The 22,089-nt window shown below is 47.8% G+C and overlaps 1 protein-coding gene and 1 long non-coding RNA gene across 2 annotated transcripts; one reads left to right on the plus strand and one right to left on the minus strand.

Annotated features, from left to right (window-relative positions):
- Positions 1–1,386: 1,386 nt before the first annotated feature.
- Positions 1,387–21,939, plus strand: LOC147063048 (uncharacterized). The gene is made up of 4 exons (XR_015067661.1): positions 1,387–1,617; positions 18,723–18,764; positions 20,313–20,385; positions 21,159–21,939. It is a non-coding gene; the product is annotated as an uncharacterized LOC147063048 (long non-coding RNA).
- On the minus strand, positions 7,035–21,362 carry LOC147063049 (transcription activator GLI2-like). Its single transcript, XM_085925203.1, has 14 exons — positions 21,120–21,362; positions 18,061–18,158; positions 13,744–13,855; positions 12,885–13,078; positions 12,400–12,573; positions 11,695–11,881; positions 11,413–11,584; positions 11,236–11,331; positions 10,371–10,535; positions 10,146–10,295; positions 9,914–10,078; positions 9,591–9,848; positions 8,236–8,524; positions 7,035–8,169 (listed from the first exon to the last, which is right to left on the minus strand). The coding sequence occupies exons 2-14, from the start codon at positions 18,146–18,148 to the stop codon at positions 8,060–8,062; spliced, it is 2,160 nt and encodes a 719-aa protein (XP_085781329.1). The 5' UTR covers positions 18,149–18,158; positions 21,120–21,362; the 3' UTR covers positions 7,035–8,059.
- Positions 21,940–22,089: the final 150 nt, after the last annotated feature.

Raw genomic sequence — 22,089 nt, forward strand, 5'->3', positions numbered from 1 at the left:
CAGCTTATCGTCAACTCTGATGTTGCATATTCTGATTTGAGGGCAGAACAGTTCGAGCTGTGCTCGAGTTTGTACGCTTTCGTCAAAATATACTCATCAAAAAAAAGACTGCCGTTTGACGGCAATGGGAAGTAGGTCACGTACAATATATTTTGAATCAGTACAAAATTGTAGAATTGTGTCAAGAGTTGTACAGGTCACCCCACGCACTGAAACTCCAAGTCCCACGATGCACTGCAACAGATGCTTTCACATGGCGGCAAACTCGGTCCGCTGTAGTGATGTGCATTACAGTTCTTTTAAGCGAACTGAATCTTTAGAATCAGTTCTCTCAAAAGAGTCGTTCAAACGAATCGTTCAACGAATCGACGTCACACGGACACTCCATTAGGTACACCGCCATTTTCAGGTGTACCCAATCACAGGCCGGTTCATTAGGGAAAAACGCTTTAGTGAAAAGTGCCACACCCGCCCTTACCCCCACTTTCTGATTGGCTGTTGGATCTGCGATGTCACACGGACACTCCTTTAGGTACACCACCATTTTCGGGTGTACCTAAATAATTTTTGTACGTGTCAAGAAAGTGTATTTGACTACTTGCTCTTTATTTTGGGGGACACCAACACATATTACACAATATACATGTTGTCATATAAAGCAGTTAACCAAATGTCATATTTTTATGTTTTCATGCCCAAAAAAATAAAAACATGGAACAAAACACCAGACACGTTTTAACATAAATGTTTATGAAAATAATAATAAAAGTACATTTCAAACCAGCAATCTAATGTGAAATTGCAGTAGATATATTGGCGTGTATATGCATACACGTTATTTATAAACTACTGTAAGTGTTATAAACTAAAGATGACCCAAAGAGAAGCACAATCTCCTCGCTGTTGCATAACGGCGCACCCTTTTCTGCAATAAAGTTAGCCGTTAGCTTGCATAAAAGAAGTGGTGTTCTTTCTTTCTTTCTTTCTTTCTTTCTTTCTTTCTTTCTTTCTTTCTTTCTTTCTTTCTTTCTTTCTTTCTTTGTAAATCGTCAATCTACATTGTGGCTTCCTTAATTCGGAGGGAGACAGGCGCAACACGTTCACTGACTGATCCCTTGATGCACGGGAAGGCTGTTCACTCATTGACTCGTTCGTTGGCGAACGGGAAAGTCAGGACTCGTTCCCTCACTGATCCGTTCTCGCGATGAACGGGAAATAGGACTCACTCACTCACTCACTCACTCACTCACTCACTCACTCACTCACTCACTCACTCACTCACTCACTCACAGATCAGTTCAGTTGGTGAACGAAAAATGCAATTCAACTGGAAGTGACGTCATTTTCTTTTCTTCTTTTTCATTTTCAGTTTTGTTTTACGGCGAGGTGGCACCAGCTTCAATGGGCATTACCGACAATTGAAAATAGAACGAATCACTTTAGGAAGTGATTCATTCACTCTCGTTGACTGAAAAGATTTGTTCTTTTGAACGAATCGTTCACTCACGAGCCAACACTAGTCTGCTGCCCAGAGTCCCTTCAAACAAACTCAGCCGGGACCCGGCCCGGCCGGCAATGACGTTTACTTCGGCCTGTGGAACTCTCTCACTCACTCACGTAAGTCATCCGCGTTTACAAAATAATAACAACAGTATTGATTGCAACAGAACACGTGATGCAATTTGATGAAGGTGTAGGTATGAACCGATTTCTTTCCTATCCAAACATGGACGCTCTCTAGCCCACCATGCATTTACCGCTTACACTCTCAATACGAGAATAAGATTGATTAGTCGTATTATTTTCCCCCAGACAATGAATGAAAAAGGATTGATTCTCCAAGGTGCGGCCTTTATGGTGTGGGTTCTCACAAGATAGCGCTTATGTGCCCTGGGAGCAGTTCAGTTGTGTACTCTGTCTCTCGCTCACCTGGGCAAAGGCCTCAAGTGTCGTAGAATGTGAACGCGCTGATCTCATTCGGAAGAGCTGCTCTGCTACTTTGCCATTGAAATATTCTCGAGATCTTTGAAAAGCTGAAGGAATGTTTCATTGGGCCCAGCTGTTCCTTTGGTAGCTTCTGACAATTGCCTTCTCCAGGACCTGTTGGTTGTCGTGATGCGCCTTCATCTCCAAACACACTCGTGCATCATCGGGGCCCGATGGGAGCTTTTCTTAGTCGCGAGAGGCTTGTTTGTGTGTTAGTTCCATCCTCTGTCTGTCTGTCTGTCTTTCATCAGCACGTGCGTGCTGTTGAGAATTAATTTCATGAAGGGGGCCCCCTCCCTCCCTCCCCAGCTTGTTTAAAAGCCCTCATAGTGCATGATTAGCGTGCCGTTCCCCAACCTGGCAGCGAGTGGCGGCTAGGTCGGCAGGTCGCGCAAATGAAAGAGAACAACTTCATTGTGTGATGACTGGCCCATAAATCATCGGGCCTTTTCTATAAATCACGGCAGATGGCAGGGAGCGAGGCGAGGCTCGTGGGAGCTGCGTGCGGCCCCGGTGCATGACGGGAGAAGCGTTGGCCAGGCTGGCAGAGGCGCGGGGTCACTTCCAGTTTGCGCAAGTCAAGACGTGGAGAGGCCCAAACGCTTCCCATCCCCGCCGCTCGCCACGGGCCCGGCTGATGAGATGCAGAGCCGGCAGGTCCTCGCACCGTGCCCGTTTAAGAGGTCTCAGCTGTCTGCTTAATATGGAGACAACTTCATTGACTGTCATCCCCGGGCTGCACTGACACCTGTCCGCTTGACACCCCGTGTCCACCCGGGAGGACGTCGCTCTTCATTATTCATCCCCGTGGCTCGGATGCTGTTCGGCTAAGTTCTGTTCAAACATCCACTCAAAACCGTCCGATCCACGTTGTCTAACTTGACTTTGAGGCTGATGGCACAAAATAAATTTTCCCCCATTCTAGAAGTTCTCATTCTTAAAAGCATGCGCATGAAAATTCTCAAGTGCAAATTTGAGTGATTCAAAATTTAGCACGTAAATAAAATCACAAAAAGTCAAGCCGTTGTCTCCGCTCTCAAAAGCTGTGTCTGCTGAATGTTGGAAACCACGCCTCAGTGTAAAATACATTTTGCTCTGCATTCCTACATGTTTGAGCGGCTAAAAATATATATATCTGCCTGAATCCTCCGATGGCTAGAATATATCCCACCGGTCTTCGCGAGAAGAGGCGCTAGCTCATTAGCCGATAGACTTCCAGGCTCCACCACGGTGTCGCCTCCTCGCTTGGGAATTTAATAACGACACTCGGCTGTTCTGTAAATTGTAGCATTCGCACCCAGATGAGGATTTCTATCAATTGAGATGACGGACTAACGGGGTGGGGGGGGCCAAGGACAGCGGGAGATGTCCAAGGTGGACTGGCCTCGGTCACCCCGCCCCCCCACAAGGCATCTCTCGGCTGCCATCAATGCAAATGATGGTTTGATAATTGAATAACCGAGCGGGCGCGATGTGTCCTTTTTCTTCCAATTTTCATCAGGCCGGGGTTGCGTTCCATCATCAGAAAATAAACACCATCCATCATCCTTGTCATGATTAGCCGCTGACAGGCCGAGCTGCGCCCAGCATAAATATTCTGTAATGTGGCAGCCGGGACGCCTCGCCTGGTTCTGCTCACTTTGTTGGACCAGCCAAGAGAAACGTCAATTGAAGTCTTACATCAGAAGGAGATGGCGGCATTGACTTGACTGTTAAGTCCAAGCACAAGAAGCCTGGAAGGCTTCTGAAGCAAGCACTCCCCACCCGCTACTAATTGCAGGGGAAAACTATGCTCCACGCAGGGAGCAGAATGAGGAAGAATCCAACTTTGAGAAACATCAGCCTTGCATCAGGTGCTGAATGTTTGATGCTCCTGTGATCTCCATGTTCTCGTCACCAAGTCAAATAGTGTTTCAACAAAAGACCATTTGATGACTCGGAGAAAATTTGGTGAACCGGTCGCGTTCAGTTTTAGGACCCAGAATCGAGCCGGCTCAATTTTGATTGGGTTGCCAATGAAGTAAAATGCTGTAAGCTATTCTATTGATCGTCAAGCACAATGACTTGTTGTAAATCAATTGGTGCCCATTATGTTCTTTATCAATAATAGATGTATTCACATTGTGGCGATACATGATGTATTCGATTAAGTTTGGGGTCTTGAGCTGAAAAAGATTGAGCAGGGGGGTGGGGGGTAAAACTCTGGTGCATATTCTACCAGTCCTCAAACTTGGACAATTATGTGGGGGTGGCTCTCATCAAAATACAGCACCTGTCATTCCCAGCACACCTTTGCAGGTTGGAAACCTCCAGAAGGTGGACTGGCTGATAAGGATGAGAGTTCACAGCCACGGGAGCTTTTAATGAGGACCTCCATCCTCTCAGCCCCGAGAGGAGAGACCCCAAGGTGCTAAGCGGCAAGGTGGCGGCGGCGCTGACCTCCCTCAGCTGCCGCCTGAAATGCAGACAAGTTGTCCGCACGTGGATCCGAGTCTGACCCGCCACCATTTTGGTGACGTTTTGGACGCAGACGCAATTTGGTGTCTAGCGGCTAACCCCGATGCTAGCATGCTAGCAAGCTTGACCTCACATCTTGCCTGGCTATTTTTCTTCAAGTGTCAGCTTGTTAGCATTCTAATGTCAAACTAGCTAAAGTTAGCTTTTGTGTATTTGTGTCTTTTGGTGGCTAAAACCTCGCCGTTGGGTTGTTTTGGCTGTGATGAGCCGCTAATATGACAAAGTTGGCCAAACATATGGTGCGCTTTTGTAAAGCAGCTGTTATTTTGCTAAGCCACACATCATAAATATGCATGCGCTCTTCGCTGACGACAGCGACCGGGGTGCCAGGACTCGCCACCTAGCGCTGCTTTCTTCCACATCCGAGTTCACAAGCGCCGCTGTTTGCTAAACGACCCTCGTCGTCGTGTTCTGAAACACGCAACAAAGAGCGGAGGCGGCAGTTCCTTAAAGAGCCATACGGGTGTTTTTATCCTTTCGGCGAGCGACCCCGGTTTCCAAGGATGAACGTTATTCCGAGGTCCTTCGTTAATATTGAGTGGGCGCTGACATGGGGAGGCGGACCTCTTGCAATGAAAAGGTCTTCAATAATGTATGTGTCCCTCAGGGGCCACCATGCAAAGAGTGCAAGGTGATTTCGATCATCTCTGACAGACTGGCGTTGATTTGATCAGACGCATCTTAGCATGGAGCTGCTCGCACAAACTTCCATCCAGAACTGCTTTCCCATACACTCGTCAAGTGGCCAAGTGAAATGGATCAGTAACTGAACCCGTGAGGTCGTTTCCATATTCCCCTAATAGAAATGAATGAGGCGTCCGCGTGTGCCGAAAACGATCCATCATCCATCCATCCGTCCATCCGTCCAGCCTTGTTAGCCCAACACGTTTGTAATGTGGTTCTGATTGCGAGATGATGGTGGTGGTGTCGGTCAGAGAATCTTCTCAACTCCTTCCCTACCAACGACGACAGTTGTTTTAACTGAGCCGGCTGTGAGCGTCAGAGGGACAACCGACTGATTTAGAGAGAGCAGATTTCAATGGTTTGAGCTGGAGTATGTACTGTATGGGGATGGAGCTAAAGATCTAAAGGAAGAAGGTAGAAAGATTAAGAGGAGGATGCTGCAAAAGAAGATTCGACTTGTCTTAAGATGTCAGCTTTTGTACAGGAACTCTCTTTTCAACTGTGTTCCATAAATAAAATGGAGTTATCTGGAGCTAGAAGAAATATCTTGTTTGTGTGCGGAGTTAATGAAGAGGCTCGAGAGACGGTGGAGGATTGAAGCAGGCTGGCTCTCTGCCCACCGTGAGTCTCCGCCTGCCAAAGATTCTGATTGAAATTCTTTTAACACGGCCCCGTCAAGTGAAAAGGCACTTTTGTCAGCTAATGAATTATTTGGGTCAGATGAATCGCGGCGCGGGCCTTGAGGAGCAGGTTGACTATTACAATAATAATCATTGGCATTTCCCGATCCTTCCGAGAGCCGGAAAAGTGTCGATGAAGCTTTTATAGCCGGCGCCCGTGAGTCGTTCTTAACAAGTAAGTTGTGTCATTAATAAACGAGAGCGCCGTTAGTGAGATCTTAGCGAGAGCGTGCGTGGCCACCTCTGCTTGGACTTGAGCCCGCGGCTATTTTCCCTCCCACTTCCCATCTCTAAGAGAAGAAGGAAGCTGAGATCAAACGTGTCCGTGACTGAGTTCCCTGACAGACTGGGATCATTTGTTCCCGTTGCGAGCGCCGCCTCCCTCCCCGCAAGTGCGAGGCGAGCGCCGGCCGCTTTGTTGTGTGCTTTTGAGCGCGCCGTCCTCTGGGCCGCGCTGTCACAGCTCATATTTAAGTACAGCTCCCCGTTAGTGTCCTTTTTCATCCAGCTGCAATTGACACCATGTTGGGGAGGTAAGATGAGGTCAAAGGAAAGCGCTTCAAAGCTGACTTGCAAAAGGTCAACAAGAAAGCTGGGAGGAAGGAGTTGGCCAATTTCTGGACACTCAGCAGAATCTCCTCCTCTTTTTCCGGGCCGCTGTCATCGGTTCAAAGCGCATTCATTGGTGAATATGCGTAAAAAAAACAATTTTGTCGGAGAGACGATGGACGAAATAAACCACGTTCTTCGACTGCATGTTCCAAACAAGGACTTGTCATTTGAATTTATAATGAATGAAAGGCAAATTTGCCTGACTTCAGAACTTCACATTTTTTTTCTCTTTTCTGACTTCTACCAATTAAAAAAAAAGAGCTGGTCATAATTTCCAAGATAGATTAGAAACCACAAGTCAATTAAAAAGCATTGCGTGCCTTGCACTAAAAGCAAGAGCGAATATCCGCTGGGATTCAAGCAACTGCGCTACCGCGCTAGCGCTTTTATACATCATTTCTGTGAAAACCGTCCCCATTGTATTTACATCTCTAATTAGTATAGTCATTACTAATGAGTGGAATAAAATCTTGGCATAAGTCCGTTGGCCACAGTGAAGAAACCTTTTATTTGAAACAAGACTAACTTTTGTTGCAAACTGGATTGATTCAACAAAGCACGTCCAGAGTCGCCAGGGAAAGCAACTGTTAGCCATTAGCTTGTGCGTTGAACCAACGCCTTCCCCGTTTTTGCTAGCTTGCTAGAGCATGTAAATCAGTGTCTCTTTGGAATTTTATTCCAGTCATCCAGAAGAACATTGGTGAGGCCAGAGATTACCGATAAGGTCTTACAAGCTCTTTTGTTGTCAAAACAATCCCCATAACTACAGAAGACTTTGTTGACATTTTAAAACTGCGACTTGGTCTTTTATGTTGTCAGGCTATAGACATGGTTGGTGCTTTTTGCGTGTTTGGAAGTCCAAATGATATTCACGTGATCACCTGTGTCTAAGACAGGCACTTGCATGACTGCTGAAAAAGTTCTGTTGTTTACGTGCTACTTCCGAATATGGCTTGTCAAAAAGAAAACATTGTACAAGTGGACAGCAGATTGTAGCAACAGTAACGACGGCTTCTTCACGTCACTTAGCGACTTTAAGGGTGCCACACATCAGTTTCGGGAAGGTTTTCTCAAAAGGACTCCAAAAGGAGTCATGCTTCCCTTCCTTGGCCACACTTATTCCAGGAAAAAAGATCTGGTCCCTGGCGGACAAAGCATTGTTTCTTGGGGTGTTGGCAGGCTTGAAAGGAGTCTGCCCAGTGCTTTGGGTTCTTTTGGAGGTATGGCTGATATGGTTTCTGTAACGTGTCAAGGGAGGAGATAGTTCAGTTCCGTCCTTCGAGTTGAATTTGCGCATGCTGAGTGAGGTGGTGGATGCATTAACGGGTACTGTCGTCTGAAGTGATGGAGGCTACCATCGGGTTCCTTGCAGCCTTCATGGTAGTGTGTATATGTATGTATGTATGTGTGTGTATATATATATGACATATATATATATATCCCTACAAGCTTGGAGAGGAACTTTGCAGAGGTGTCGGTTGTAAACCTTGAGTGACTGGAGCTTAGAGGCCCGAGGTCAGGCTCCACGGATTGGCCCGACGAGAGCACGGGAAGGTATCATCGGATATGTCGGTCATGTTTCAAGCGTGAGATCTGACTGGAGCAGCGAGGAGCGGAGGCTGAGGGTGTCGAGTGAGTTCAGACTTCTCAGCGGACCCAGGACCAGTGCCTTCACTCTGCCAGAGGAACACTGAGGAACATCAGGTGACAAAGTGAGATGCTGGATGAGTGTTTTCATCAAGTTGTTTCCACTCACCGCCCGCTGGTACCGGTGGCTGCGGCAAATGTTGGCTTGGCGGTCCATTGGCAGAAGTCCCTCCTCTTCTTCTTGATATGCTCCAGATATGGATGACAGCTGAGCTGCTCCTGGATGCTGACATTCTCTGATCCTGCTTCTTCGCCATTAGAATCACCCAAAGACTCCACAGCGAGTTGAAGTCCCGCAGGCTTCCGGCGCTCAAGCCTTCCATTTCTACTCCACCGTCATTGTCGGTGGCCCCACCAAACGCTGATGGTGAGTGACCGCCAGGGCCGGACTGCTGCATCTACAAACGAGCAAACGGAGATGAGCTCATCGATATTTGGCCCGCTGGCAAACACGGACGGACGGGGTGGCGGTGATCCGTAGTGGTGATGAGTCACTGCGGTGGCGGACGACGACAGCCAAGGCCAATCAGCCGAGCTCTGCTCCGACATGATACGCTCTTTTATCCTCGGCCATCTTAATTGTAAATAATGAGTGTTTTCTTAGGAAAGGGGCTGAAGAGGTGGGGGCGCTTCACAGATTACAGCCCATCTTAGTCTGTCTGTGAATAGGAAATGGGCAGGATGAAAGGAGGCTTGAGCCCGAGCCAGAGCAACGGGCCAATCATCACAAGGGGCGAGCTAGCTAGCGAGCGAGCGAGCGAGCGAGCGTCTTTTCTTCTGCCCAATCTTACCGCGTCCCCTGACGCCATTTGTTTTGCAAAATGTAACCGGTACATTCCGATACTTCACCTTACCGTCGAAGCGTTTGATTGTTCCCAATGAAATGAATCGACGAGAAGTCGATAGCGGCTCCCGTGCGAACCCTCGGTTGCCTCTCGGCTCGGGCGCTAATATATTCAGTGCTAAAAAGCCTTCTTGATCACAGCTTGATGGTTGACTCTGTTTGCGGAGAGCGGCAAAAGCAATTCCCACTGTGTGAATATTAATCCTGCTGTGGCTTTTATCATGTTCAGACTGGGTGACGGCTCTCCTCTCCTCTCCACTGTAGGTTTCAACACGCCAAATAGCAGCGATGTGTGCTATTCTAATACGGCTAATGATTACATGTTCCTTCAATATTAATTAGGGCCGAGCCACAAAGAAGCTCTTCTGCCTTGGACGTCGATTTGAAAGGCAGCAAAAGTTACATTGGGATTTATTAGGATAGCAGCGCAGTCAACACCGTGGTTGGCGCTACGTATAAAATGGCATATGATGGCTTGAAATGGGTGGGGGTGGGGAAAAAGCCAAAAGCGAGTCAGCTCACCTTAACAAGGTCTGGTTGTAAGGAAAGAGAGATGGCATAGTTCAGTTCAACTACTTTCTAGGACAGACAGATGCTCTGGAAAAGGATGAGTGTCTTACCACGGAATTTTCCGTCTTGATGGATTTGACACGCACAAAGTCCTCCACACCTGCGGGGGCGCGGCTGTCTGCGTGTTTCTCGTGGATTGTCTGGTTCTCGCTGTTGTCCTTGGGCGCCAGCCTGGGCGGCAGGTCGCCGCCGCGCTGCCTCTTGGTGACGTGGGCCTCTGGGCCGTGGACCGTTTTCACGTGCTTCCTCAGTGAACTGGGGTCCGTGTAGCGCTTGGTGCAGCCCGCCATTTTGCAAACGTAGGGTTTCTGGCGCAAATTTACATCTGATTTGTTCAAAAACCACAAGGACGAGGCCCAAATGGTTTTGTTACCTCGTTGGAGTGCGTGCGGTTCTGGTGTTTGGCTCGGTCCGAAGCGTTGGAAAAAGCCTTGTTGCACCCTTCGTGCTCGCACATGTAAGGTTTCTCCCCGGTGTGAGAGCGCAGGTGGGTCTTGAGATTTTCCAGACGAGAGTAGGCCTTGGAGCAGCCCTCAAACTGCGGCGGACGGATGAGACCCAAACGTCAAGACCGTGTGTCCCTTTGACCTCCCATTGTTACCCACCGTGCACTTGTGCGGTTTCTCTCCCGTATGCCGGCGCATGTGAACCACCAACATGTACTGAGCCTTGAAGGGCTTCTGGTCCCGAGAACACCCGTCCCAGCGGCACACAAACTCTTTCTTCTCCCCGTGGATGTGGTCGTTATTGATGTGCTGCGGGACATAGGCGAGTGTATAAAAAGCGTCCCCCGCCGCACCACGATGAGAGTTCCGGATGCCGGGACTTACGTGGACCAGCTGTTCTTGGGTTTGGTACTCCGTGCTGCAGCCCTCCCAGTGGCAGTTGGACTCGCACGGGGCTTCCGGCTTTGCTTTGCGCTCGTCATGGTCCGCGTCCACTTTAAGTTCTGAGATGCTCTGATGGTTCTGTGTCGGTACGCTCGTTTTGTTTGGCTATGGGCCAAGAACAACAAGCCAAACTGAATGAGAGCAGGCACATGGTCGGGTAGTAAATGGATCATGGTCCAGAATGTGCATTTGTAAGTTCTTCAGTGCTTTTCATGAGAACTATTGTGGCTGGGTATAAGTTCGACTCCGTTTTGAGGTTTTTGGAGAATAACTGTCATCGGATTAGTTGACTGGACAATGCGTTCGATTCGCCGCGACTGGAAGAAAATGTCCTTTTCGCTGCAGATATGGTCAATTTTGTCAAAGGTGAACATTTTGGTCAGTGTGCCTCTTCATTGAAATGATGAGCGGCCGGCCGGCCGTGGGCGTGAACATGCTGACTGCAGCGTGTTTGTGTCTGGGCCGGGCGGGCGGGCGCCCGATCTTCATCAATTGTCCCGGCCCCAAGACGCCTGCGCGCGGCGCCGCGCTCATGCATCACGCGCAAACCTGCCTCACCGGTCACAAGCGGGGGGAAATTTGTCACGGAACGGGGAAAAAAAAAATCCTCACATGACGGCGAAGCCACTGGCCAATATTTCATGAAAATGAACTACACTGGCACAGTTTACACCATCCCGGGAGAGCGGGGGCGCTTGGAGGGGGTGGAATGAGGGTGCGGGGCGACGCAAAGCTCTTAAATCTCAAACGTGTTTCTCAAGGAGGTCATAGGAGGGACCCCCGTTGGTGTTGGCTATGCACTCACCAGTGAACTCGGTGCTTTGGATTCGGGTTTCACCTTTGACCTCTTGGTGATGACGGGCTCAACCGTGCAGCTGGTGACTGATTCTCCGCAGGGATTCTGAAGAGGACAACACAGGCACGCTGGAAACCGTTCCAATGAGGCAAACTGAATCATAGTATCTCAAGGGGTTTATCCTACTTGGGACGCCAGGCCGTCGGCATGGGCCGGAACGGACGGCGATGAGAACCCGAGGCCGGGCTGGCAGCCGGGGTAGGCGGCCGCTGGCTGGATGAGTGGCGGCGTGTGGCCCAGAGCCAGCAGATGCTGGTAGGCCACGGGGCTGATGGGATGAGGGAAGGCCAAGGACGGGCTGCGGTTGCAAACATACCCGAGGTACATCTTCATTCTTTCAAACTCAAAGATGCATCCAGACATACATCATTGTCAAGACAAGTTTAGCTTCCAGTTGAGCCCGCTTACCTAAATCCTCCGACGGAAAGGTGTCCATATGAACTGCTGGCAACCGAGCCGGACCTGGAGTTGTTGATGTAAGCCACCAGCGAGCTGGGCGAGGTGCGGATCATGGTCTGAAGGTTCACGCTGGCGTCGGACAGGGGTGAGATGGACAGCGTTCTCTTCCTGCTCAACCTCGGAGTCAGTCGCGACACTGCGGACGACAGGTCAGAAGTCAGCTCGGTGTGTTCTTCTCGAGACTTTTCAGTAGGAACCAAATAGGTGTGACCTTTTGTGAAGTCGGGCAGTGAGAAGCTACAACATCCAAGTTTGCATTACGGCTGCAACTAAAGTCCAACATTATCCTCATTAGGATTCAGACGTAGCTAATTGAAAATTCCACATAATTACCTCCGATAAGATAGAGCCGTGGACAGGCTCGCAGCGTCGTGTTTAATGAGGCCAATTTACTGAGAATTGATTCCAATTCGGAGGGAAGGAGAGCGTTGATTGATTTTTACAAAGTATGGAAAACACTTCATCTACAGTTTCCTGTTGAGTCCTTGCATGTTGTCGCCCTGGTGAGGGAGGATGCTCGATAAGTAAGAAACTTACGGCTTGACCTTGAAACGGGGCGCTCGCGGCAGACTAGCTAGCGCGATTTTCAAAATATGGCTTCTCTCAGACTGATGCTTCATTTTTTTTGTGTTGATGATGAAGTCTGTAACCTACCATCAATGGGGGTCATGTAGTCTGACAGGTGGGCTCCTGCGGCCAGCCCCGCCCCCTGCATGAGCAGCTCGCCGTAGGAGCCGTGGTGGCTCGCCATCAACTGGTAATACTCCCTGGTCAGAGAAGGTGGTGGGAGCCCAAACAGGCCGCCATCTTTGAAATGGTCGTGAGCCACTGAGGAGAAGGTGGGTGGAGACAAATTCAGCTCCGGCGTCCGAGCCGGACCCTCTCAGACGTATTTGCGAGCCACGTCCGTGTGTTTCGAGCAGCTTTATTGCGCCATGGTTAACAATGACAGAATGCAGAATAAGATTTATGTCCACTGCCGCCTTGCAATCTTGTGTTCTAATTCCAGGCCGGCCGCCCGCCCACCCGCCCGCAAATCACCTTCTTTGATCCAATGGCAGCAGGCCGGCCCTTTCATACCGAACCGACACACAAACCCCTGGAAGCTCGCCAGTTCAACTTTGCTCACTCAGACTTACTGTGAGTGGGGCTCAGGCCTCTGGCTGCCGAGATCATGGACAGCGTAGGGCCGCCGTGCAGGTAGTGCTCCATGTGAGGGTTGACGTAAAGGTGCGGGGGGCTGAAGGGGGAGTCGCCGCTCGCCACGGAGGCAGGAGATAGATGGATCAGAGAGATATCGGAGATGACGGGGCTGCCTGGAAGTCCTACGGGCCTGGGATGGAAACCGGAGACACTTGAGGAAACGCATCACAAGTGGGCTTAGTACAGCTCCAGGGGGAGCACCCTCACTTTGGACCTTGAGCTATGAACCACATAACCTCCTTGTCTTTAGCTGTTTGCGGATCGTCTCGTTACATGTGCTAGTCAGCCAAAAGGGACAAAGGGTGGAGTCACTTGATTCCGTTTGCTCCTGACTCGACTCGACTCAACTCGACTGGGCGGCGTGTCAGCTGTCCGCTTCCAGTGTCCTCGCAGTGATGAGTGTGCTGAGGCCGAGGTGTCATGTTGGGAAATCACGGAGCAGGAGACCCCTTGCCGGTGCCGCGGGCATCGTAACAAAGTGCCACGCCGGGCCACAAATGACGCAACAATTCATTTAGTGCTCAACGCTGCTGTAATTAGGTGAATTTGGCGCCGGCGATGGCAGGGACGGCTAGATCAAGGTCTTGATAAATGAGGGGTCCACTGTCAAGATCAAATCACATTAATCAACGTGGCCGCGTCTGAGGACAGGCGTAAAAACCTCCACCCCAACACCAAACATCTGCCCCGCCCGACACAAACCGAGCCCGTGTGATAAATGGCTGTTGCCAGGCGCAACGCGTGCGCATTGCAATGGAGGAGCCATTGGGAGCCCAAGTCGAACAATTCACTCACCTGTGGACGGTGTGGACGGCGTGCGGCTCGTAGTGGTACGAGTGGCACCCCTCGTGATGCCGCGTGTCCATGGCCGTGGGCTTGTGGAAGGATGAGAAGATGTGTGGGGAGGCTGTCAAGAAGCACACAAGGAAAGATTGGAAAGTCATCAAGTCAGGCCAAGAATTTTTACATTCGGCCTCACACAGTACTAGCAAGGTGACCTGGGACTTTGGGGCGTGGAGGTCACAGTCACGGATCATTATCTGCTCTCGTCTAAGCGTCGAGGGAGTTACGGGCCTCGCGGCGACGGACGTCAGCATTTGCGGTCCATTCTTCTCACTCTGCACCGAGCTGACAGACCGACCCAACGGCCGCACAAATATTCTCTCAACTCCAACTGAGTTCATGTTCTCAGTGATCACGCTGCGCTGAGAAGGTCTTTCCATCCTCCTCTGTCAAGCGGTTGAAGGGAGTATGTCAGGTAAAGACTTGTCACCTCTAGCTTGGCTTTTTCTCCCAGGACCACCCATCTGAGCCGCAGTTGGCGGGGTCTCCTCCTTCCATCAGCCAGACATTTCCATTGTGGTGCCGCCGCAGGAGGGACACAATGCGAGCGCTCGTGAGAGCTGCAGAGGCGGGTTTACCTGATGCGCCCCCCCCCCTCCCGGCCCGCTTAGGCTCCACCTATTAATCTTGGCAAGCTAGTGTTTGTTTTTCATTGTCATGCACTAACTCACGCTCCACTTCTTGGTTTTGTATAAAAAAGTTATGTCCCGTCCTGTTCCAAATTCAGTCCTGCCGGGTCATAAAATCAAAACAAAAGTAAGTGCAAGGTGATTTCCATTGATAACCCCCCCACACACACACACACACACGCACACACATGACCGTAACGGCCGATGGGCCTCCTCCACCGCTGTGTGTTGCGACGTTTGTATCATTTAGCTACTTAGAAAAGTTGCATATGTTGAAAGAGCGATTGCGGCGTGGCGTAATCACCTCCAGCGAGGCTGATTGATGAGCGGCGGCCTTAATAGCGCTGCTTAACACACAGGTTTGTCTAGATTAAGTAATTACCTCATCATCCCGTACGCGGCGTGATAAAGAGACGCCTGCGTGGCGGGGAACGAGAGCGATAATTAAAATAGCATCAATTAAATGGCGCTTGTGGGCCTGTCACGGTGCTCCCCAGCTAACATCCATATTAGCCCACTGGCACCCTCGCCAGGGGGGCGGGCGGGCGGGCGGGCGCCTGGGATTATGGAAAATGACTCCAATGTGCCATCTTGGAAAGAAACAAAGAGCCAGTTCTGCAAGGCTAGCGGAGCTAAGAATAACATCCCACGGCAAATTGTGGTGATGTTGGCAGATAACCTTTGACCCGGAATTGTCCTATTCGCACCCATCAATCAGACGTGACAACCCGACTTTTTGTCAATTTCATTTCAAGAACTGGACTTGATTTATTTATTTATTTTTTTCCAACTCACAATGACTTGCGCCAAGTTGCTTTCATTGGCATCGTGACTGAAACCAGAGCGGCCAAAAAACCCCAACCTTATTTATTTCACTCCACGCTTGGCCTGGTTTGGTGGCTAATTAGCTCCAGCTAATGCCGCCACCAACAGCCACAAGACAAAGCACAACAGCACAACAATTAGTCTGAAGGCGCTAATGGCTTTCCTGTGCAGGTGCGAGCACACGCTACAACTTTTACAATCGGCCTCTGTCTATAAAATTATTACTTCGACGTCGTCCTGATTTTTTATTTCCCCCCCCCCCCCTACGCTGTTTATAGCGGTCTTGACTGAGTTGAGGAAACCTTCCAGTGTATGAATTTATTTGTTGACACAATGCCTGAACTGTGGGGCACAAAGCATAGGAATAATATATCATGTTTTTACTTTAACATAATATATTCATGTAATAAATAAATTAAATATAGTATTTAATATATTATAATATTTACATATTTTCTAATATATCAAATAAAATTAATAATATAAATGATGAAATAAATATATATATATATTTAAATAAATAAATAACAATTAATAAAAGAAATATATGATTTGTAATATAGCATCATACACTAATCATTGAAACATTTAAACGCAAAAAATGTCTCTGTGCTCTTGTGTATGATTACTCTACTGTATTGTTTCTTTCCTGCTCAATAATGTTGGCTACTCTGTGTTTAAGAATGAGGCATCCCGGTGACCCCCGAGCGGGGCGGCTATTATTCTCCGTCTTCCGCCGTCCTGGCCGGAAGATAAGTGCTCCTCTCTTTTGACCATGCGCATTTTTCTCTGCCAGAGGCCCGATCAGCCCTTCCTCACCCCGAGCACTTCCGGCAGAGCGCCGGCCTCCAGTTGCTGCTCGCTATCATCAATAACCGGCCAAATCTTCGCCTCCTTATCGCAAACACGGCTTTCTTAAAGCAGCCTGGCCCCGCCTCCACTCACCTCGCAAGTTCGTGCCAGACAGCCGCTAATCGATTTCAAGAAATCTCCGTGTGATCGACTCGCAGCTGAACTCAAAGAAGTTTACTCATTAGCTCCTGAATTAAAAGTAGAAGATCTTTCAGTTCAATCAGTTGAAATCAGTTCAAATTTCGGGATTTTTTTTGCTAATTACGGGCAGGTCTCGGTGTATCCACTTTTCCACAATTGTGGCTAAACAACGGCAAACTCTGGTCACGGAGCTACTTCTATTTGCCATCACCTCGTCCTTCCTTAAAATCCATTTGAACGAGGAGGGTCGCGTGGCGGCCCGCGTTGGAGGGGGGGGGGGGGCGGTCGTGAGCACCCGGGTCCATTCTAATTGACTCGGAGCGCCCGCCGCATCTCTTCTTTTTTTTTTTTTTTTTTTGAAACAAAGTGACTCTCGCTTGAGCTTCATTACATGCACCCCATTTCCATAGGCCTCTGGGACCGAGACCTGGGCCGCTCCCGTGGAATAAATGAGTGCTCCGTGATAAATGGTTCTATTAGCAATCCAGATTGTTAAACTGTGATATAACAGATCGGAGCGGCGAGCGGGGCTCCATTCATTTTCCTACACGTTTCCATGTGTAAATAAGGTATTAAAACTGGGCATTAGCCGCGTTCCGTGATAGAGAGGAAATTGTTCCAAATAAATAACCCGCCCCGCCAATATAAAACAGCCGACACGGAGGCTTCGAGGTGGGCGAGACTTAGGTAGGGTCCCTCCTCCATAAAAACGGCTGCCGTATATTAGTTTGGGCCTCAAGGACCCTCGCCCTGTCTGGCTGCGTGCGTGCTCACTTATCAGGCGCCGCCTGGCGAGAACAAAAATAATGCCTAGAAATTCCTCGAGTAATGACTCTGTCAGACGCTATCTGATTGGCCGCGGCCGAGGCGTCGGGATGTCGTTAAAGCGCAAAAGGAGAAAGTTCACGACAGTTTCTCAAATTGGACTGACAAAAATATCATATGATCAATTTTTGGACGGAGCTGCCAATTTGAGAAAGTTGTCTGTCACTCTCCAGGTTTTCATCATTCCAGGAAGCACACGTTCTCTGCGTGGGTGTCACATGACCTTCAGAATACCACAAGCAACACGGCTGCCCCCGGCGTTGGCCTCGTTGAAATATTTAACAAGGTTGTGTCCGTCTTGGCGCCACTTCTTCATCACGCCGCCCATTTACACTTCAAAAGTGGCGTGGCGCGGCGCGGTGTTAATAGCGTTGCGGTGTTGTCGGCCACTGCTCCCTCAGGAGGTGAGCAGAACCTCTTCCCTCATTAAATCGCGTTCTTCAGTCTTGTTCAATCATGATGAAAAGTGCTTGGCACTCCTCAACGCCAGCCACTGGCGGAGCTAAAGGGTGGGGTGCGGGGGATATTTGGACCCCCCAGGTGCCAGGCAAGATAATTGACTTTTTTTTTCAATATTTGCACTCAACCTCCATAAAAAAAACATATTTAATCTTAATGAACATTTTTTGATAATATTTTGAGTTTATGTTTTTTGACTTTATTTGTTTGCTTTCCGGACCACGTTGTTTCTGGAGTTTTATCTAGTTGAGGACATGCGTTACATTTTGCTTGTCTTTCATTCCAGGTAAATCTTTGAATCACGAGTGCGGCGCGGCGCTCATGGGTCCTTGAGTTGTCCAACCCGAAACACTCACCTGTCTTCTCTGGCCACGTCGCCTATTGATCAGCGCTTAAGCATTCATCATGCACGTTCACGTTGCAGTTTTTTCATGACTCCTGACTGCGAGGCCACAAGCGCTTCTTCTTTCATACGCATGTTGGATTATTTCATCACCGCAGCCGCTCGCTCACAGACAACATTCGAGTCGAACGTTACCTCTGGTCTCTAGTGGCTTCTTTAGGAGGTCTCCAAAACCGCTACCATCCATTTTGTCTTTCTTCTCCTCAGCCCCAGTTGTCTCCATGCTCGAGCATCTGAAAGAGGCAGAAGGTGAGTTTAGCAGTCAGCAAGTGGCTTGCACACTAATAGACGTGCTTCAAAACAATCGAGACGGCTGCGGGATTAAACAAAAGAAAGAATTGTTGAAAATCAGGCATGGAATCTTTTTTTCCTCCCTGGGCTGGATGAGGTGTGTCAGAAAAGTTCCAGGATTTCATCTTCATTTTGAATCTGAGCGATTCAAGGATCCCTCCCCACTGGACTAATCACCACTCAGGATTCATGGATATGTTATTGTGCACAATTTGACCTTTCAGTTCATATAACAACAGAAAGTGCATCCGGGCCTCATTGACTTCAAAAAAATCCGGGAGTTGTCCAAAGTGATGTATGACCTGAAACACTGATGATGTAATACTGCGAATGTTGGATTGTGTTCTCACTGATTCTAAACCAAGCTTGTAAAAAGCCACCGAACTTTTCAACATTGCCCTACAATGTGTCTTGTCCTCATAAAATGAATGACAGGAATGGTTCTACTTCCTCCTTGCAACACTGCGGGTGTTCTTACTCACTCTCTGTTTGTTTTGCCATTTTAGCTTCGACCCAAGTTGGCGCGAAGGCCGGCGAAGCCACCAGCTGTGAGTGGCGCGCACACACGCACACGCACGGGCACACACCTAAATATGCAACACAAGGGTCGCAGATCCAGATTACAAATCAGATGCTGTGGAAATAATAATGAATTTCAACGTTGAATTATGAACGGCGCTCTTGTCACCCTAACAAACGAGCACCCAAAAGGTCACGGCGCGCTAGAGTAAAATCTCTGTCAATTCCTCGCCAGCGCACGGAGGGCCACTTGCTGGAATTTATGGTGGGACCCGCCACCTATTCTCCTTTGAATAATAGCCGTCCCGTAAAAGAAGCCCGAGTCGAAAATAGATTGCGGCTTGGAAGGAAACGACTTGTTTATGGCGTATGTGGCCGCTGTGCAAATAAAGGCTAGCAGATGACGTTGAAATTTATAGGACCAATCGAACATCATCTGACAACCACTTCGGAGCTACTCGTGGTTCTTGGGCAATTTTCAAATTTAATGTCTTCAAAAAAAATGGTCATTCTCAGCTTCAAACCGAATTGCGGCAAAGAGATCATAGCAAACATTTACAGTTCAGTTGTATTTAACGCTTAAGTACAATACATGAGCATTGTTTATTTCTATTTTCTATTAATGTGCTATACATTTTATAGAATTTTTTCTGATATTTTAAAGAGCTGTTGATGGTCACGTTGTGCATCACGCGTTGACAATAAATCCATTTCGTAATGAATTTCTGTTACTGTATTTGAATCATGATGGTGCTTGAAGACCTAAGTATGTCTTTTTTGTAGAAAGTTTGAATTATTTTGACCCATCATATGTTTAGCTTGCTGATTACTAGAAACAGAACAGTACTTATCTGCACTTGCCACTGGCGGAGCTATGATTTTTTTTTTTCCTTGGAGAAAGGACAGGGCAAAACAAACACCCAAAATTCTTCAGAAATTCCTGATCAATCAAATGGAAACGTGTGGAAATATTGAAAAAAATGATTCTGTAAAAATCTGCAAACTATCCAAAGGTCAATTATCTGGTCTGGCACCTGGGGGGTTCAGCCATATTTCAAGAGGGGCCAGTGCCCTCCCCATCTAGCTCCGCCAGTGATTCTGCTTTGTTAAAACAGGCTTGAAATGGTTTCAGTTGTTATTGTCAGCTAATTTGCCATTATTGATGAGTCATTTGACAACATTAGTATCGCTACGGGAATGTTGCTTTGATAGTATATGATTTATTTTTCTTCTCACTGTGCCGTTTATTATTAAAGGCAAACTACGTATTGAGGATAAAAACCTATGTTTTTATTCCGAGACAATTTCTCTGATGGGCATGTCATTAAAAGCAGGTTTAAAACACTTTGGGATTTTTCACGAGAGTTAGTTTTGATTCCATTTTGACGGATTTGGCAAATGGCAGCTTGACCTTCCTTTTTGTGTACAGAAATACGGCAATACTTCAAATGAACCCTGAACTGTCTATGATTTGGCCAAAGACAAAAGACATTTCCACTATTCAAGTTTTTAAAAACGATCACGTTTAATTCATTTTGTTAGTTTTTGCTAACTATATTAACCTTGCTGTTCACCAGGAGTCAGACAAGTTTGCCTCATGCAAGATAAAGAAAGACTGACCACGCACGGTCCTGCATTTCCTCTGTGCAGGTACGCACACACACGCACACACACGTTTGTTTTTTTTAATGACATACAGTATGCATCAAAGCTCTGAAAAAGAGATGCTTCCCAGAGGTCTTCACAAGTCCTGTCAAATCTTTTGCATCCAGTGCATGTGAAGAGTTTCAAATGCGTGTTGGTTGATAGATTGATTTCTGTGGGGCCAGCTCACGAAATGATAGCAATGCTGTTTTTGCAGCTTTTGACACCATTTGAGCCGAGGCGGGGTACGCCCTGAACCGGTGACTCCAGTCAGTCACAGTAAACCAACAGACAGTCGTCATTCAACCGCTCATGTATGTTTTTGGGAATGTGAGACAAAGAAATCTCTGGCCCTGGTTTTGAACTTCCAAAGAGAACTGTGAAACTAACCGCTAACTCACCGTTACACTCATTTACAATGACACAGAATTGATTGAAGCATCATTACGCTAAATTCACACGTCACACCCAAGTAACATGTGATTTATAAAATGATTGAAATGGCCTTTTTAACTCAAACCACAAACTGTATTTATAACTTAATTCTCATGAAACAGCACACATTATGTTTGCATGGGGAAAAAAAAGCCAGATGTATCTATACTAAATTATAACAAGTGCTCTGTTAAAGCAGGTGTATTATTATTATTATTATTACTATCGATGAAACGATGACAAAACTGTTCCAGTTTGTCAAATGAAATTGCGTTGACAATTGGTCATGCAGGCACAAGACTCACCAAAAATGCCGGTTTTCTTTTCTTTTCCCGGCCGGCAAGTCAATGTCCGGTTCAAACGTCCAAGCAAGCAAGTCTGGGGTCTTCCAAATGGATCCAGAAGTTCGGCGTAATGCGGCACACTGTGGTGGAGCAGACTTTTCAGCTGCGTAGCTCGCAACTTCTGCAACTTTTTCTTTGGGTGGTGATGGCTTGAGCTGACGACTCAGCGCGCGCTGCGCTGCGCTGCGCTGCGCTGCTTGGAAACGAAACCCCATCAGACCCCCCCTCCCGCCTCCAAAAGCCCCCCTGGTCCCTCCTGTTCGGATGTCATCAATAACCAATCACCGTGCAAGCATGGTGAAGATAAGATAAATGTGCCCGAAAAACTCCAAGCTTGCAATTTATTTCCTTCCTATTTGTATTGACGATTGCAATTTCGCCTGTATTTCTTTGCCGTTATAATCGCTTTGTTTCATGCGTGAGCAAAAATGTTTTCACTGAATTTGAATTCATTTAGAGGACCGGTTAAGTCCATTGAAAGGCGCTCTAGAATTGCTTCAATTGTCAATTGGACAAAAAAAACGCGTCAATGGCTTTTCTACATTTGTTGAGTATGGACGCGAGAGTTCAATATTAAGTCGAATTGACTTAAAGTTGGCTGGCCTTCGTCTTAAGTAATAAAACACTGCCCCTCAGTGGCTTAAAGGATGTACTGCAACTCGGGAAATATTGGAACGCTGACCTCTGGTGGAAAAATGTCTGTAGTGCACAGCAACGTTCGTCATTGGTTTATTCTATGTATTCCCTCTCTCCTTCATGCTATTGTACAAATAAATCTACAGCAGAGTGTGAATTTAGTTTGCCCTTGACTAATCCTTTTTAGTCACAGACTGAAAATAAATCAAACATTTGAATGTGCAGCTGGCAACGCAAAGTCAATAATGACAAAGCCAGCAGTCAAATGAAATGAAAATAAAAGAGGCAATCATAA

Source organism: Syngnathus leptorhynchus, chromosome 1 (assembly GCF_054491065.1).
Source record: "Syngnathus leptorhynchus isolate UIUO chromosome 1, UIUO_Slep, whole genome shotgun sequence".
Lineage (NCBI taxonomy): Eukaryota > Metazoa > Chordata > Actinopteri > Syngnathiformes > Syngnathidae > Syngnathus > Syngnathus leptorhynchus.